This window comes from Mustela putorius, unplaced genomic scaffold (genome assembly GCF_011764305.1).
Source record: "Mustela putorius furo isolate JIRA1106 unplaced genomic scaffold, ASM1176430v1.1 tig00003845_pilon_pilon_pilon, whole genome shotgun sequence".
In the NCBI taxonomy this organism is placed as follows: domain Eukaryota; kingdom Metazoa; phylum Chordata; class Mammalia; order Carnivora; family Mustelidae; genus Mustela; species Mustela putorius.
This window is the reverse complement of record NW_025421998.1, coordinates 58655425-58672146: the sequence shown is the minus strand read 5'-3', so window position 1 is coordinate 58672146 and position 16722 is coordinate 58655425. Positions and strand designations below refer to the sequence as shown.

The following is a 16722-nucleotide window of genomic DNA, read 5'->3' as shown; positions in this document are numbered from 1 at the left end:
GTTTCATGACTGGATCTGGAGTGGCATTTTGAGAAGCACCTCTAAACAGTTTGTTGTCCCTTGACTGGTTCAGTTTTCTCATCAGGGCAGGTAGGTCCTGATGGTAGAACCCAGCGTGGAAATGAATGAATGCCATCCTTGCCTGGCCCCCCTCAACATAAATGTAAGGCCCAGTCTGCCCATGGGTGCTTACTTACTAACACAGTCATGCTGGGGCATGATTTGAGCAAGTAGAAAATGGACAAAAATTCTAGGTAAGATATTCTCATAGCTGTCTGGAAGCAAAACATAAGCTGTGTTTCTATATCAAGGGTTTACAGATGTCCTGAATTCCACTGCCCTGTTTTTTCTTCAGAAAGACCATTTTTTTGGCCATCCTGAGGATATGTTAATGTAACTGTTTGTAACATTCTTCCAAGTAGAAAAATCCAGAGAGGAAGCAAAGTTCTAGGCACAGAACTGTACTTCTTTATACATATATAAAGAATATATATTAGGTATATATTTTATGTATTCTATGCAACATTTGAAGAAGCCAGTACTTTCATTTTCAGAGTAATACAGCTTGCAGCCCAGTCTGCACAGCCCACAAATATGACTGCTTAAAATGGGAGTTCATGCAAAGCCTACTATGTACACACCTGCCATGCAGGAGAAGTGCGACTGTAATCCAGAACCACACCAAGGTTGTCCCCCCGTCTGACACATTTTGATCTCATCTAATAGGTGATGTTTTGTCTTCTCCACAGAATGTGAATGGCATAAAGTACCACGCTAAGAATGGTCACAGAACGCAGATTCGTGTCCGCAAACCATTCAAATGTCGTTGTGGTAAGAGTTACAAGACAGCTCAGGGCCTGCGGCACCACACAATCAATTTCCATCCCCCGGTGTCGGCTGAGATTATCAGGAAAATGCAGCAATAACATGCTGGTCATAACTGTGCCAAGAAACCCTCACCAGCAGTTGCTGATTTTGAAAACAGCCACCTTTTTTCAGGGGAAGCATTCAGCAACCCTTTAAAGAATTAAATGCATGCTTTAAAATTTTTTCTGTAATTTTGGAATGATGTATCTTTGTAGAGTTAATGATTTTGTACATTTTGCACATGTAATCATCATACTCATTTTCATTACTTTGATATAAGGTGCTAAACAAAAAAAGCTCTAGGTTCTTCAGCACATTTCCCCCAAAACAATAAAATTGAGGGCATGTTGCATATTATTTAGTTGTATTGCAGTGATATCAACTGGGGGGAGGGGGTGGGGAGGGGTTGGCACTGAGATTTTTTTTTTTCCCCAAGATTGTAATGTGATTGAAGTTTTTCAACACATCAACTCACTATGTTCAAAACCAAAATAATACCTTCATTATCAAACTGGTTACCATGCCTTACATAATGGAGTTAGTATTTGTGAGTAGAGACTTTAGGTAATGGAAATATAAATAAGAATGTTTAACATAATATGCTAAAAATATTTTCATATTTAAATAACATACATAAAAGGTGTGCTTTCTGTGTTTTATATTATCTGCAAATCCTTCTGCCCCTTAAAAAGCTGAAAATCTTGCCATCTGACTTAGCAATCATTTTAGTGTTATAAATGGCATTTTTGTACAGAATAATCTATTCAGTTCACTCATTAATTTAACACACATTCATTGAGTGCCTGCTGGGTGCAAGGGATTCAGTTTATGCCTATTGATATTTCTGGACCAAGATACCAGTTTAGTGAAATACTTTTCCCTAAAATCTGTTAGGAAACACCTTGAAATACTGAAGTGCAAATTTTGTGTGTGTGAAATTTAGTTCTATCTTCATCTTTAGGTGAAGTTTTAAAGCACTTTGTAGTTCTCTATTGCCAACAGAGTTAACTGTTTTATGTGTTGCCAATTCTTGCAACCACTGCCCTAACAAACTGTGGGTTGCAAATAAAATTCCAAGCACGTTTCAAAGAACTTTTTTGTTAAGACCCCTTATTGCCTCCTTTTCATGGTCATTGTGTTTTTAGACTTTTTTTTAAAGGCACATTTTCCATCACATTGTAGAGGTCTGTATTCCCATTGGAAATGTCTGTTTAGCTTTATAAAAACATTTTGCTGAAATATGAAATTGAGCCTTATTGACAATTAAGTGCTTCTTGCAGCAGGTGGTCAAAGAGTGACTAATATGACCCATTAGAGTGACCTACGTCTGGACCATTCCTGAAGTTTTTCTCACCAACAATACCATCATGCCTTGAGTGTTCTTTTCTCCCAAGTGCTATTCCTTAAACATGCAAGAGTTTACCAATTGCCTCATTATGCAATAAAAATTGCTCTGAGATGGCTAACTGCCCACAAAACTGGTGAAAAGCAAGCTTGAATTGCTTCTTTCTTCCCATGTTGTCATTTGATGAAAGTCTTACAGCTGGGAAGCAAGTGTCCCTCCCTCAATTTTTCAGACAGTTCGAAAGATGACCGTTCTGCTGGCCAGATGGGGTAAGCTTCTATATTCTTAAGTTGTGAATCCCTCATAATGAGGGATTTTAAAGTATTTATAAAGACACTGCCCTCTAAAACTTTCCTCAGATCTCTGAGAGTGGTCTTGGTCCTGAATATACAGTGTTATCTTACATGTTCAAAAGGGTGATCCAGACATGAGAAGCAACTAGTTGGTGCATAAGAAGGCCCTACTTGGATATTTCATACCTACCTACAATTGACCAAAATTTTTTTAGGCCAGCAATTATTATTTAGCTTCGCTCCTTCTAGTGCAACAAATTTAGGCTGGATCAGTAGTTCAACAGCTAAACAGTCATAAAATAGTCACTGTGCATGTTAAATTTCTTTCAACTATAAAACAAATTCAATTTCTATTTACTTATTCATTGTGACAGTATTACTAAACAGGTAAGGATGGGAATATTTTGTTATACCGTGTATAGTGAATGTATTGTACTGTGTCTGTGAAAACTGTGCTTTAAATTATATTTTCATATGTTTTGTTGGGGACAGAGCACATTAAGTTTGAAAGCAACAGAGGTTTGTTTTAGAACTGAAGGCAACTTAATCAAAATTGCTGTCAAAAAAAGCTGCTTATAAATGTAAATGAAATCACATTTAAAATAAACTGCCTCTGACCCAAAATAAACATGGCTCTTTATTTTCATTAATGTTCATTACCACTCTAATACTGGAAGGATAGTTTTAAGGTTGGCATGCTCCATAATGAACTACACAAAAATGCTACCATTGACCATATTTTACCTGCATCTCCCAGGAACAGACATGGAGTCTTCAAAGGAGACGTGCAGTCAGCCATGTCTTGTTTTGCCCTACACTCCAAATTATTTTTAAGGAGTCCAGCAATACAAATTCTGCTTTCAGAAACAAACACAGGCAAGATGATGTGTATGCAGTTCACACATAGCACACTGAAATGCCACCACACTGAATATTAGGTTAACATCCAGCTTATTTGCTTAAGACAAAGCTTCAATATTTGGGTGACTTTTACAAAAGCAGCAAAATCAAAGTCAGTAAATTCTTAACATTCATATTTTAAGAGAAATACCATTCAGAAATTTGTTTAAAGGCCCAGACTAAGGGGAAAAAAGTTCAGACTTAATGAAAAGCTATCGCAAATAAATCTGACAACCAAATTACACATCTCCAAAAAAATGTGTCCTCTTTAATGTTAATGAGAATACTATACAGAGATATAACACATTGATTTGCGTTTATACATCACATTTTTAATCAAGAAAATGTGAAAAAGATATGGATACATTTTCTGTGATTTTATGCCACAAACACCACCGTTTAGTAGATCATTTAGTATGAAACAACTGCACTAACCTATCTTGTTCCATTTTCCCATTAGGTAGAAATACAACTTCAAGATGGCTTAAAAATAATTATTCAGGTCATTCTAAAATGTTTTAGTCATAAAATTAGCAAAATATGCCTTCTATTCCTACAGCAACATTTTAAATATAAAAAGGTTATGTGCTATACTGCAAGCATATGAGCTCATTCTACATGCATTTCCATTTCTAAAGAAAGTGAAAAAACCATCCTTTCATGGGGTAGATTATGGAAGTTTCTGTATTCAAAGAATTTGCAAGACTAATGATAAATTACTTTTATTACATAATATTTAGTAGTCATGCTCAATCGAGGTCAACAGAAACGTCTAAATATGCTAAATGACACACTACATATATTATCTTTTCAGCATGTAACATTAAAATAATCCATCTCCTTTATTCATATAGTTTTGCAAATGGGAATAAATAAAGATACAAACACAGAAAAACTTTTCTTAAGCTGGTAAAATTAACAGGGGTTACAATTTTATTTACTGATAAGCTAAAGACAGACCCTGACCCTAGTAACAAACAGAAAACTCAAAAGTAGCACTTGTTCAAAAAAGAATGGCAGAGAGAGGGTGTGCAGAAATGATACCTTGTGGTCTCCAGAGTGGTCTCTTTGAGGTGATTTTTTTTTTTTTAATTGTCAAACTGTATTACTAACTCGGAATAAAAAGTAACTAGTCAAAATTTAAAACATTCTGATCAAAATGGGTCTGCACATGCCTTTCAAAGCCCTGCTGGTCATAGTCAGGAGGGAACTGCTCGCTGCACATCGGGCACACCTTCCAGTGACTTTCAACGTGTTCTTCAAATTTGCTCTGATCATAGTTGGGAGGGAACATTAATTCACAGAGGGGACACTTCTTGTGAACATCAAAGCTTCAAGAAATAGGAAAATGAAAGAATTACATTATTTCTAATAAGTAAAATTTCTAATAGTATCCTCAAGATATGACGTTATATTTTTCTAGTTAATTCACCCTAAATGACTTGGCTTGAAAGTCTTCAGTTACTTCAGAAACCTCTTTCTGCTTCTTAAATACTTGCTTCTGACAACTGTGTAAACCACTGATAAATGATAAAGCCTCTAAATTGAGTTTCACAATTAAAGTAACAAAAACATTTTCATTAAAATCCCCCAAAATGCAAGCATATTACATAAAATAAAGGTTATTAACAAGAATTCCTCAATTTCTAATTAACAGAAAATACCTTTTGTAAAACTATAAAGATAAACGGAACATATTATTTCCCAACAGTGTATTCATTTGAGCTTAACAACTATAAGTATTTATTAGCACTAGTTCTCAAAGTACTACATCCATCAGCATCATCTAGAACATGTGTTAAAACATATTATTGCTGGGATGCCTGGGTGGCTGGGAGGTTAGGTGTCTGCCTTTGGCTCAGGCTGTCATCTCAGGGTCCTGAGATAGAGTCCCCAAGGTCGAGCTCCCTGCTCAGCCGGGAGTCTGCTTCTCCCTCTCCCTCAGTCCCTCCCCGCTGCTCATGCTCTCTCTTAAAAGAAAAAGGCGGGGGGCGGGGGGAGGACATATTGTTGGGACCCACACCAAGAGTTTCAGGTTCAGGAGGTCTGGGGTACAGCCTGATCATATGCATTTCTAATAAGTTTCCAGGGACCGTACTTTGAGAACCACTCATCTAACATAATCCGAATTCTACACCAGAAAGAAAAAAATTACCTGGAATCAAAGCAAAAACCTGTTCCATGCCCACGTAAATGCTGACTTGGAGGATCAGGAGCACTGGGCACATTCTCCTCTTCCTAGGCAAAGAATAATTTTGCAACTTTTGAAAAACGTGAAACAATATAAATTCCTTAATTCAAGATTAGTATAAAGGAATTAAGAATTACCCTTTCTAAAATTTTACAAAAGTAATCAGATTTTCACATAAAGGTATAAAAGTCAATTTTTACAGAGCATTTCACAATGGACTGAGTCTTCTTGAAATAAAAAGCAGTACTTAGTGGAACAGAGACTACACCACACCTCTATGTGTGAATAAAGTATGGATCTATAGACTTTTTGAACCTCTATATAGGTAACCTTATCATTCCATACACTAGGTGCCCACTTTCATAAAAATCTTAAGACTGCATTATTTTTCCTATTATTCTCATTCAATAAATTTTGCAAAACAGTATTCCTCTTTTGACAACATACTGCATGACATACAGAAATTACAAAAGAAAACTAGTAAAATATGAGTTTGCATGTATATGTTCTTGGGCACACAGGCTTATCAAGCTGGAAAACCATGTTTAAACAAAGCAGTGTACCAAACTATAGGGTTCAAAACCCTGTTGTGAAAGAATGAAATTCAGTATTAAATATCTGACTGACAGACTGTCCAGTAAGTGTCCTAAAAACCTATATAAATCTGAAAGAAAACACTGGTTTGGATTTCCTTGCCCACACAACCCTGTGGTCACTTTTTTTTAAAAGTAGGCTCCACATCCGATGTGGACCCCAACATGGGACTTGACTCATGACCTAGAGATCAAGACCTGAGCTGAGATCAAAAGCCGGACACCTAACCAACTGAGCCAACCAGACACCCGCCCCACTGTGGTCACTTTTTAGAGAGATCTGTATGCTCTCTCTCAATAGCCAAATAGAGACTCACTTCACATCAAAAGCAGTCACATCTCCCAAAAGCCCATCTGCTTTATTCCTGAGAGCTCTGTTAGCTGCTCTCATGTTATGAACCAACAGTCTGTAAAGAGATCAGTAGGCATACAGGGACTGATGGAAGTCCCTATACGGCCGGGTAGTTATGCTTATTCCAGAGCTGCTATTAATGGGCTAAGTAGTCAAGTCTGTCACATAAGAGGTACTAAGAAAATGTATGTGGTGTGAAATTCAAATGAACCAAAAGACAAACTGATTTATCTTGCTGGAGGGGCAGAAGGTAGGGGAGGTTACCTGGCTATTTTGATGATTATCCCTTCCTGGAAGGTCCAAGAAAGGGTAGGGCCTCTTTATTATTTTGTGTTTATCACATAAGAAAATATTTTTGCTTACATAGGATTCCCTCCTAAATAACCCACTATGTACATATTTTTTCAGTGTGGTAACATTATAATAATTCCTGTTTCCTTCACTTAGTTTTGCAAAATTGGAAATAGAGTTTTAAAAAAAAAACTTGCTAATCTTCAGTAAAATTAAGAGGTTACAACTGTTTTTATTGATAAACTAAAGACTGACCCTGACCCTAATTAACACCAAACTCAAAATAGCTCTTGGTCAGTAGAGTGTGATAGAGGGGTGCCTGGATAGCTCAGTCATTAAGCATCTCCCTTTGGCTCAGGTCATGATCTCAGGGTACTGGGGATCAAGCCCGTGTGAGGCTCCCTCCCTGTTTCTCTCTCCCTCTACCACTCCCCTTGTGTTCTCTCTCTAGATATCTGCCAAATAAAATCTTTTAAAAATTATTTACTTGAGAGAGAGAGAGAATGACAGAGAGGGAGCATGAGAGGGGAGAGGTCAGGAGAAGCAGACCCCCTGCTGAGGAAGAAGCCCGATGCCAGGACTCAATCCCAGGACTCCAGGATCATGACCTGAACGAAAGGTAGTTGCTTAACCAACTGAGCTACCCAGGTGCCCCTAAATAAATAAAATCTTAAGAAGTGTGATAGAGGGTACATGGAAGTGATACCTTGTGGTCTCCCATCGTGGCCTACTGGAGGTGATTTTTTCTTTAACTGCTAAACTGTACTACTAACACAATAAAAACCAGTCAAAATACAAAACATTCTGATCACAAAGAGTCTGTATGTCAAGAGGAAACTACTCACTGCACAGAAACAAGATAGGTAACTAGCCTAATAAGGGACTGAAAAACTGGGGAATAGAAGACTTCATACTTAAAGAATCAAGTCTACAGTAACTAAAATTAAAAGCAGTTTTAAGTCTGTAGGTACAAAGAGGTAAGACGATATAGTTGAATCAGCTAAACCTATTATGTTGACAATAAATTGTTGATTCTGTGCCACAGTATTCTAGCTGCCAGATTGGGCCTTCCAACAGCAATACTTGAAACAATGAATTTGCTTAAAGAACTACATATAATATAATGACAATGAATACAATTTCCTTATTTATCTCTGAGAAAGAACAAATTTTAGAATTCCGAAATACTATCGAAACGAATAATGGAAGAGAAAAGAAAGGTCTTGGGGCTCCTGGGTGGCTCAGTGGTTGAAGCCTCTGCCTTCAGCTCAGGTCATGATCTCAGGGTCCTGGGATCGAGCCCCACACCGGGTTCTCTGCTCAGCAGGGAGCCTGCTTCCTCCTCTCTCTCTCTCTGCCTGCCTTTCTGCCTGCTTGTGATCTGTCAAATAGATAAATCTTTAAAAAAAAAAAAAAAAAAAAAACCTCCACTTTCCAGGGACGAAAAATATAGCCTACCCCAATTTACTGCTTCCATGAATCAGCTAACAACAGAGTTTACTGCTAAACTGCTAGACTTAAACCCAGTTAGAACCTATCTAACATATTAACCATCAGGGGGAAAGGAGGAAGAAACTCATTTTTTTTTTTTGCCTTTATACTTTCTAAACCATATACAATTTGGTAATGCTAACCCCATGATTCTGTATCTTCTACTACCTAATACCTAATAAAAGGGGAGAGGTACTCAACAGAATTCTAAATGATAGGAGAAGTAAGTGCTCATGAAATAAGAGATCACCTACTCAGTTTAAAACCACAAACTGTCTTAAGTTCTCTGAGTAGCCAATTCATATAAAGTCTCGTGTGTGTGTGTGTGTATACACACACTTAGAAATGAGAAAGCAAGGGCACCTGGGTGGCTCAGTCAGTTAAGTGCCTGCCTTCAGCTCAGGTCATGATCCCGGGGTCCTGTGATGGAGTCCCAGGCCACCCTGTCAGCGGACAGCCTGCTTCTCTCCTTCCCTCTGCCTGTTGCTTCCCCCTGCTTCTGCTCGGTCTTTGTCAAATAAATAAATAAATAAAATCTTTTAAAAAAGAGAGCAGGCTTCCAACAAAGATGCAGAGGAGGAGGACCCTATATTCACCTTGCCCCAGGCTAGATAACAGGTCAGTGCAAATAACCCCAAAAAAACCCTTCAAGACTGGCAGAACAAACTCCAAAACAAAATGGAGAGAAAGGCTACACAGGAGATGGTAGGAAGAGCAGAGATGTGGTGAGCTCAACCTGCAGGTCTGGCTACCAGAGGGAGCCAGAGGAACAGAAACGTGTAAGAAACAACCATCAACACCATGTGCCTACAAAGAGAAGATGAATCCCCACAGCCATTTGGCTCTGAGTATTAGATGAGCCAAATTTCATGAATTCTTAAAACCAGTGGGGACCTCAATCCTCTGGAACTTTAAAAATCAGCAGAAAGCCCAGAGGGCAATAGGAAGCCAAATCCCTGTCCTTAATGAAACAGCATAGGAAACAGCTCGCAGAGATACAACTTGCAGCAGCAGCTTGAAAAGTCCTTTCGGGGCACACAGGAGAGAGAGTTAGTTGCTAATGTCAGAGTTCACTAAAGAACTTCTCTAGGAACAAAGGATCTGGCAGGTGCTATTTCTCTCCCCCACAAACTCCCCCAGCATAACCACCTGGTCACCTATGTGAACCAGCAGGGCATCAGCACTCGCGAACTTGCTTACACCATGCCCCACCGGCTCCAGCCAGGACTGCTCTAGGTCCAGGACTATGGCTCCCCTCCCTAAGACAACCTGTGCAAACCCTGCCAATACTGACTCATCTGAACTCCAGTAGAGGACACACACTCTGAAACTGCACCACCTCCACCCATACACACTTTGCACAGCAGCCCTGTGGAAGCTACATCTCCCCTGTGCAAGACGACCACAACACATACAACTTGCACACCTGCCTGCCTGCACTTTGGGGAGTAGCCACAGCCAGCCCTATCTTAGCAGTGGCTGCTCATCAAATCAAAACACAAGAAACAACAAGTGTTGGCAAAGATACGGAGAAAAAGGAATCAGTATGCACTGTTGGTAGGCAATGCAAACTGATGCAGCCATTGTATAAAACAGTATGGAGGCTCCTCAAAAAGTTAAAAACAGAACTACCCTACAATCCAGTAACCACACACTGGGCATTCACCCCAAAAATACAAAAACCTAATTCAAAGAGATACATGCACCCCTATGTTTAATGCAGCATTACTTGCAATAGCCAAATCAGCCCAAGTATCCCTAGACAGATGAATGGATAAAGAAGATGTGCTATACATATATACTACGGAATATTTACTCAGCCACAAAAAAGAATTAAATCTTGCCATCTGCAACAACATGGATGGAGCTAGAGCATATAATGCTAAGTGAAAATAAGTCAGAGGACAAATAGCAAGATTTCCCTCAATGTAGAATTTAAGAAACAAAACAAAAAGCAAAGGAAAAGGAGAGAGAGATAAACTAAGAAACAGTCTTAACTACAGAGAACTGATGATTACCAGAGGGGAGGGAAGTATACTTATCATGATGAGTTCTGAGTAATGTACAGCATTCTTGAATCACTATACTGTATACCTGAAACAAATACTACACTGTATGTTAACTATACTGCAATTAAATAAAAAAGAAAAGCAGGATCTCCATTACTTCTCAATTGTTATTTTTTCTCCATATTCAGAAATAAATTCTAAATGGACCAAAAGCCTAAATAGAAGAGCAAAGACTACAGGAAACCCAGGGACAAATCTTCCTGTGAATTATGCAATGGTTTCTGAGATCTAACAACAAAAATACAAGCAAAAATAGGATAAATTTAACTTCATCAAAATTTAAAAACTTGAAGGGGATTCCTGGATGGCTCAGTCAGTTTAGTGTCCAACTCTTGACTTCAACTCAGGTCATGATCACAGGGTCATGAGATCAAGCCCTGTCAGGCTCCGCACTGGACATGGAACCTGCTTAAGATTCTCTCTCCGTCAAACAAAACAAAACAAGGGGGAAAAAAAAAACCTGTTGCTCCACATACTGTTATTTCTGAGGAGCAAGAGTTTAGACCCATGTTCCCATTGCTGGGGCACCACCATATCAAACTCACAGGGTACTATGGGATAATTTTAATTTTCGAAGTTAACGAAATATGCAGAAACACTCCATATTTGAGCAACTAGTTCAAAACAGCTCACAGTTTTCAACATTAGCTCACAGTTTCAACATTCCCTTCACTGACAGCTTATCTTTGAGAAGCAGTCTGTCCAATCTAATTCCAAGGTTTGAGAAGGTTTAGAGTTGTCAACAACCATATACATCCCATTAGTAACTGTGCTTATTTAATGAAAAACATTATCTCAATTCAGTATACACTTTTTTTTCAAATGGTTAGGAATTGTTAGGAAATATGTTAAGCATTTCTTTTGGCCTATAGGGTATCATAAAAAAAAAATTTAGACACCCCAAAGGTGCCATGAACTGAAAGTTTGGGAACCTCTGACTTAGTCTATTTGATAGGCTGATCGGTGGTTAGGACCACAGCTCCTATAGCCAAATTGATGAGGTTCAAATCCTCATTTGACTGTATCCTTCCTTACCAGTAGCTGTGTGATGAAGCAAGCCAATTAATCCTTCTGTTTCCTCCATTACAAAAGAAAACATTTAATAGTTCCTACCTCACGGGACTGCTATAAAGAACAAATGAGTTAACATATTTAAATAGCCAAGCACTAGCTGGCAAATTGAGCTGGAGAAGTGTTTGGTGCCTTCACCATCATAATTATGATGCTATAGTTATTGCTATTGCAATTATTAGGGGAAAGGGAGTCACAAAAGGCATCTCATCTGATAGCTGACCTATTTCTGGTGTAGAAAGGAGATCTGGCAAGTTTATGACTGGAGTAGGCTTGAGAAAGGCAGCCTCAACCCTGACTCCGAGGTCCTATGGCTCTTAATTACTCCCAAGGCAGGAACCAGTGAAAAGGAACAGGTCAACTCAAATCTGCTTCAAATATTCTGGAAATTACTCATTAAAATATTTCACTTCCAAATGATTTTTGTTATTGTCATGGCAAGATTTTTCAAAAAGTCTAAATGTAAATAAAAATTAGTTTCTGTCTAAAGTGAAAAAAATCTTCTGATTGCAAAATACAATTATCTAAGGTGTGCCTATTAAGAGTCCTTCCATCTCATTACCAAATCTAAGCATGTCAGCAAATGAGCTCAAGACTCTAACACTACTTCTCATGGGTTTGCAGGAGGGCAAAGCACACAGATCAGAAAGAACATTCTGCTAATTAAACTGAAGCAGATGACTATGGAAGAGAAGGGCTTGTCACATGTAACATCTGTGCCAAGAATGATCAGATTAAATATGCAAAATGTGAAGTAAAGGTGTGGAAAAAGCAGTAAGATTATACTCTAGACCTTAAATAGGCTACAAAAGTTCTGACAGTTTTCCTAATTATTCCCAGTAATGGACATAGGAGGCCAAAAGGCAGGAGAGAGAAATACATTTTTCTCCATTATGGGTGTTGAGCACTAGGGCTAAAATCATGCCTGTCTGAACACTGATCAGTTTCTGCAAAGGTTAATAGCAATTAAATGCAGCAAACTAGATTAAATGAGAAACAGGTCATGATACCGCTGTACTTGCAAAGAGCACGATAAAGCATTTCTTCTAAATTCATCTTAATGCACAGGAATTCAAAAAAAAAAAAAAAACTTTTGTGAGGAAAAGAATTTATTTATTAAATGGTGAAAAAAATCTCTTAAAAATAAAAATGACGTGCTACACAAACTAACTCAAATTATCAGTAATGGGTTGCTGAAAAATTATTAAATACTAATCATATCTAAAAGACCCAGAAAAAAAAAACTATGGTAATACACTTCTCTTTTCTTTTTTTAAAGATTTTATTTGTCAGAGAGAGAGAGTGTGAGAGCACAAGCAACGGGAGAAGCAGGAGTTTCTCACATAAGGAGCAGGGAGCCTGATGTGGGACAATCCCAGGTCTCTGGGATGATCACCTGAGCCGAAGGCAAACGCTTAATGGATTAAGCCACCCAGGCTTCCCTACACTTCTCTTTTCTGAAGATAATCTAGTCCACCTTAAAATTTAAAGTGGGGTATAATGCTAAAATTAAATGATGCAGTATACTAGCATAATAGTTATTAACACTGCTTCTTCCAACCTACTACATCTGCAATTGAAAGAACATAGTAAATTACTTAATGATAATTAAACTGTGACTATAGCTAATAATTTATCATATATTTGAAAGTTACTGAGGGTAAATCTTAAAGTTCTCATCACAAAGGAAATGAAAAAATGTTAACTATGTGTGATAACAAATATTAACCAGACTTATAATAATCCTTTCATGACATATACAAATACTGAATCATTATGTTGTACACCTGAACTAATAAAGGTCTGTATCAATTATATCTCAAAAAATTGTTTTAGGGGCGCCTGGTTGGCTCAGTGGGTTAAAGCCTCTGCTTTCGGCTCAGGTCATGATCCCAGTGTCCTGGGATCGAGCCCCACATCAGGCTCTCTGCTCAGCGGGGAGCTTGCTTCCACTTCTCTCTCTGCCTGCTCTATGCCTACTTGTGATCTCTGTCTGTCAAATAAATAAATAAAATATTTAAAAAAAAAAATTGTTTTATTAAAGAGTAAACTGATAACTTCGATATTGAGGTCATTCTCTGAACTTAATCTTTTACATTAGTAAAAATATCCTGAAGTATATTAATGGTTGTTTTTTTTTTAATTTAAATACAAGCAGGTTTTTACAAAAATTAAACAACCACATGTATACACAAGCACACACACTCTCTTTTCCACAAACAGAACTCTCGACATGAAACAAAAAATAAAAGGAACAAGCTCAGAAAATAGAAATTCAATTTACTTTACTATCCTCAGAGTCTTCTAAACCATCGGGCCGACTAAGGTTTCGAGCAGGCTGGCTACAGACAACATTATCTTCCAGTCCCCAGGAAGGTACTCTCACAGGTGGCCTTTGGATTTCATCTGGATAAAAAGCACCATCTGCTCCATCTGAAATAAAAATTTTGGAAGTGAAACCTGGTACTATAATTAGAATCTCCATGTACAGCTATGATGAACAGGATATAAAAAACCATTTTTATGCATCAAAAAATGTCTTTTTAACCCAAGTCATTTCTAAAAATAAGAATATAAGTAAATAGACTACTCATTTGTGCTTCAGGACTCCTTGACAAACCCAGTTACTGTTAAACATTAAAATTACTGGTTACGAGATAATGTTTCTATTAGAGTGAACTGTACCAGTAGTTCTCTAGTTCCCATTAAGATAGATACAAACCAAAAAATACTCAGTTAATCCCAAACCAAAATTATTTTAATAACCTCTGGCTTCCTGTGTTGCATAAGGATTACCATACTGCAGAACTGGCTGTGTATGTGGCACTGTGGCAACATGACCATTTTGCTCTGAGCATGTGTTGAGACACTGTGAGATCTTTTGAGGACTCTGGGAATTCTGACCTTCCATTTTCCTTTCTGCTTGATCTTCTAGATTCCTTTTAAGTTCCTAAAATTAACCAAAAAAAGGTGGAAAGCATTCATATATTTCATAGTAAGGGCTGCATTAAACATTTAGCTAAAACATAATAAAATTATTTCCCCATTATGTTTAAAGAATACAACTGAAAAGTCTAGCTCTTGAACTTCTCATAAATGTCCCTTCCACATATAACATATCAAGCCTGATGTATTTTCAAATTTATTTGTGCCAAGAAGTTGCCCTTTTTATTGAACTAAAAGGAAACTCTGAATTTCTTACAATTTAGTTATTAATAAAAGCCAAAGGACAAAAAGCAACCCAGACTGCTTCTCTAGTAAACTCAAACATATAAGAAAACTTTTTAATATTTAAAAATACTAATCCCATATAAACTCTTTCAAAAATTAGAAGGAAAAAAAAAAAAAACACGTCTAGGGACACTGGAGTAGCTCAGTCGCTTAAGCGTCTCCCTTCACCTCAGGTCATGATCCTAGGGGTCTGGGATGGAGACCCACACTGGGTCCCTTGCTCAGCAGGGAGCCTGCTTCTCCCTCTACCTGCCAATCTCCTGCTTGTGTGTGCATGCACTCTCCCCTGACAAATAAAATCTTAAAACAACTACAAAAAAATACTTCTGAACTTACTTTATAAGGCCAATACTATTCTAATACCAAAGTCAAACAGTGACATCACAGGAAAACTGCAGACCTCATTCCTCATGACTACTGATGCAAAAATCCTTAAGAAATCAAATCCAACAATATTTTAAAAGAATGTAACATAATTATAAGGGTTGTTTTTGTTTTTTAAGTATTTATCCATTTATTTGACAGAAAGAGCAAGCACAAGCAAAGGGAGCAGCAGGCAGAGGAAGAGGGAGAAGCAGGCTCCCTACAGAGCAAGGAGCCCAACATGAAACTTGATTCTTGGAGCCTAGGATCATGATGCCCCAACCAAGTGGGTTTTTACCAAGAAAAGCAAATTTAGCTAACATACAAAAATCAATATAATTCACTATGTTCACAGACTAATGGGAAAAAAAATATGATCATTTAAACAAGTGAAGAAACATTTTATACAATTCAACAGGCATTCATATTATTTTTTAAATCTCAGATACCTAGAAATAAAAAGGAACATCCTTAATATAAAAAGACAGTTCAAAACCCTACAGTGAATATTAACAGTGAAAAACCAATGATTCTACTTAAGATCAATAATGAAACAAGATGTCTGCTCTCACCACTTCTACTCAATACCGTACTGAAGATTCTAAACAGTGGATTAAGGCAAGATTAAGGTAGACTGAAAAGAAGTAAAGTCATCTTTATTCAGAGGATATCATCCTCCTAAGGAATCTACAGAACTAGGAGAATGAGGAGATTTAGCAAGGCTGCAATGTATACATGATCAATACATAAAATCAACTGCATTTCAGTATGTAAGAAACACACAATAAACATGAAGTAAAAAAAAAAGATATAATTTATAGTAGAACCCCTAGATATTAAATTCTCAGGAATAAATTTAGTAGAAGATGTTCAAAGTCTGTACACTAAAAACAAACATGCTGTGAGAAATTAAAGGGAATCTCAATAAACAGAAAAATACACCACATTCATGTACCGGGAAACTTGGCATTTTTATAAATTCCTCCGAAACTGATCTATACATTCAATGAACCCTAAAATACAAAGGTCCTGAAATAGCTCATTTTTTAAAAAGAACAAAGTTGAAGACTTACATTTGAGAGATAGAATAGAGTGATAAAATCAAGGGAATAGAATGCTGATATACAGATAAACACACAGATTAAGGGCTGGCAACATTTTTCCATAAAGGGCCTAATAGTAGATATTTTCAGCTTTGTATTTTCAGTTCTGTCAGAACTATTCAACTCTGTCTCTGTTGTTGCAGCCATAAAGTAATGCCTAAATGAATGGGCATGGTCATAGGCTAATAAAACTTTATTTACAAAATAGGCCATGAGCCGTATTTGGCTTGCAGATGTTAGTTTGCAGACCCCTGATATAAATCAATAAAACAAAAGACAGAGTCCAAAAAGAAACCCATACTCATAGTCAATGTAACAGAGATGCAGAAATTCAATGAAGGAAAAGGATAGTCTTTTAAACATAAGCTTAAAAGAATGGGTATCTACAAGTACATTTTTATTAATATATTACTATAATATATATTATTATATAGATAATATTATATATTATTATATATATTATTTGTTTCAGTAAAAATAAATTTTGACTATATATCACACCATACAAAAAAAAAATTTATTTCACTTTATTATGTTTTTAAGTAGGCTCCACGCCCAGCAT

The 16722-nt window shown here is 37.1% G+C and overlaps 2 protein-coding genes across 12 annotated transcripts in view; one reads left to right on the top strand and one right to left on the bottom strand.

The window, feature by feature from the left end:
* Window positions 1-1058, top strand: part of JAZF1 (JAZF zinc finger 1) — a 316337-nt gene extending 315279 nt beyond the window's left edge. For both annotated transcript variants that reach the window (XM_045062825.1, XM_004762553.3), the window contains exon 5: window positions 750-1058. In XM_045062825.1, the coding sequence (XP_044918760.1) occupies window positions 750-926 (177 nt within the window). In that variant the 3' untranslated portion in view covers window positions 927-1058. The remainder of the gene's footprint in view (window positions 1-749) is intronic.
* Window positions 1059-3644: 2586 nt separating this feature from the next.
* The window catches only part of TAX1BP1 (Tax1 binding protein 1), a 79631-nt gene continuing 66553 nt past the window's right edge, over window positions 3645-16722 (bottom strand). For 4 of the 10 annotated variants that reach the window (XM_045062815.1, XM_045062818.1, XM_045062816.1 and 1 more), the window contains 4 exons: window positions 14230-14413; window positions 13748-13896; window positions 5561-5643; window positions 3645-4736 (listed from right to left, as the gene is read on the bottom strand). In XM_045062815.1, the coding sequence (XP_044918750.1) occupies window positions 4535-4736; window positions 5561-5643; window positions 13748-13896; window positions 14230-14413 (618 nt within the window). In that variant the 3' untranslated portion in view covers window positions 3645-4534. The remainder of the gene's footprint in view (window positions 4737-5560; window positions 5644-13747; window positions 13897-14229; window positions 14414-16722) is intronic. The other 6 variants (XM_045062821.1, XM_045062823.1, XM_045062822.1 and 3 more) reach the window with 2 other exon arrangements.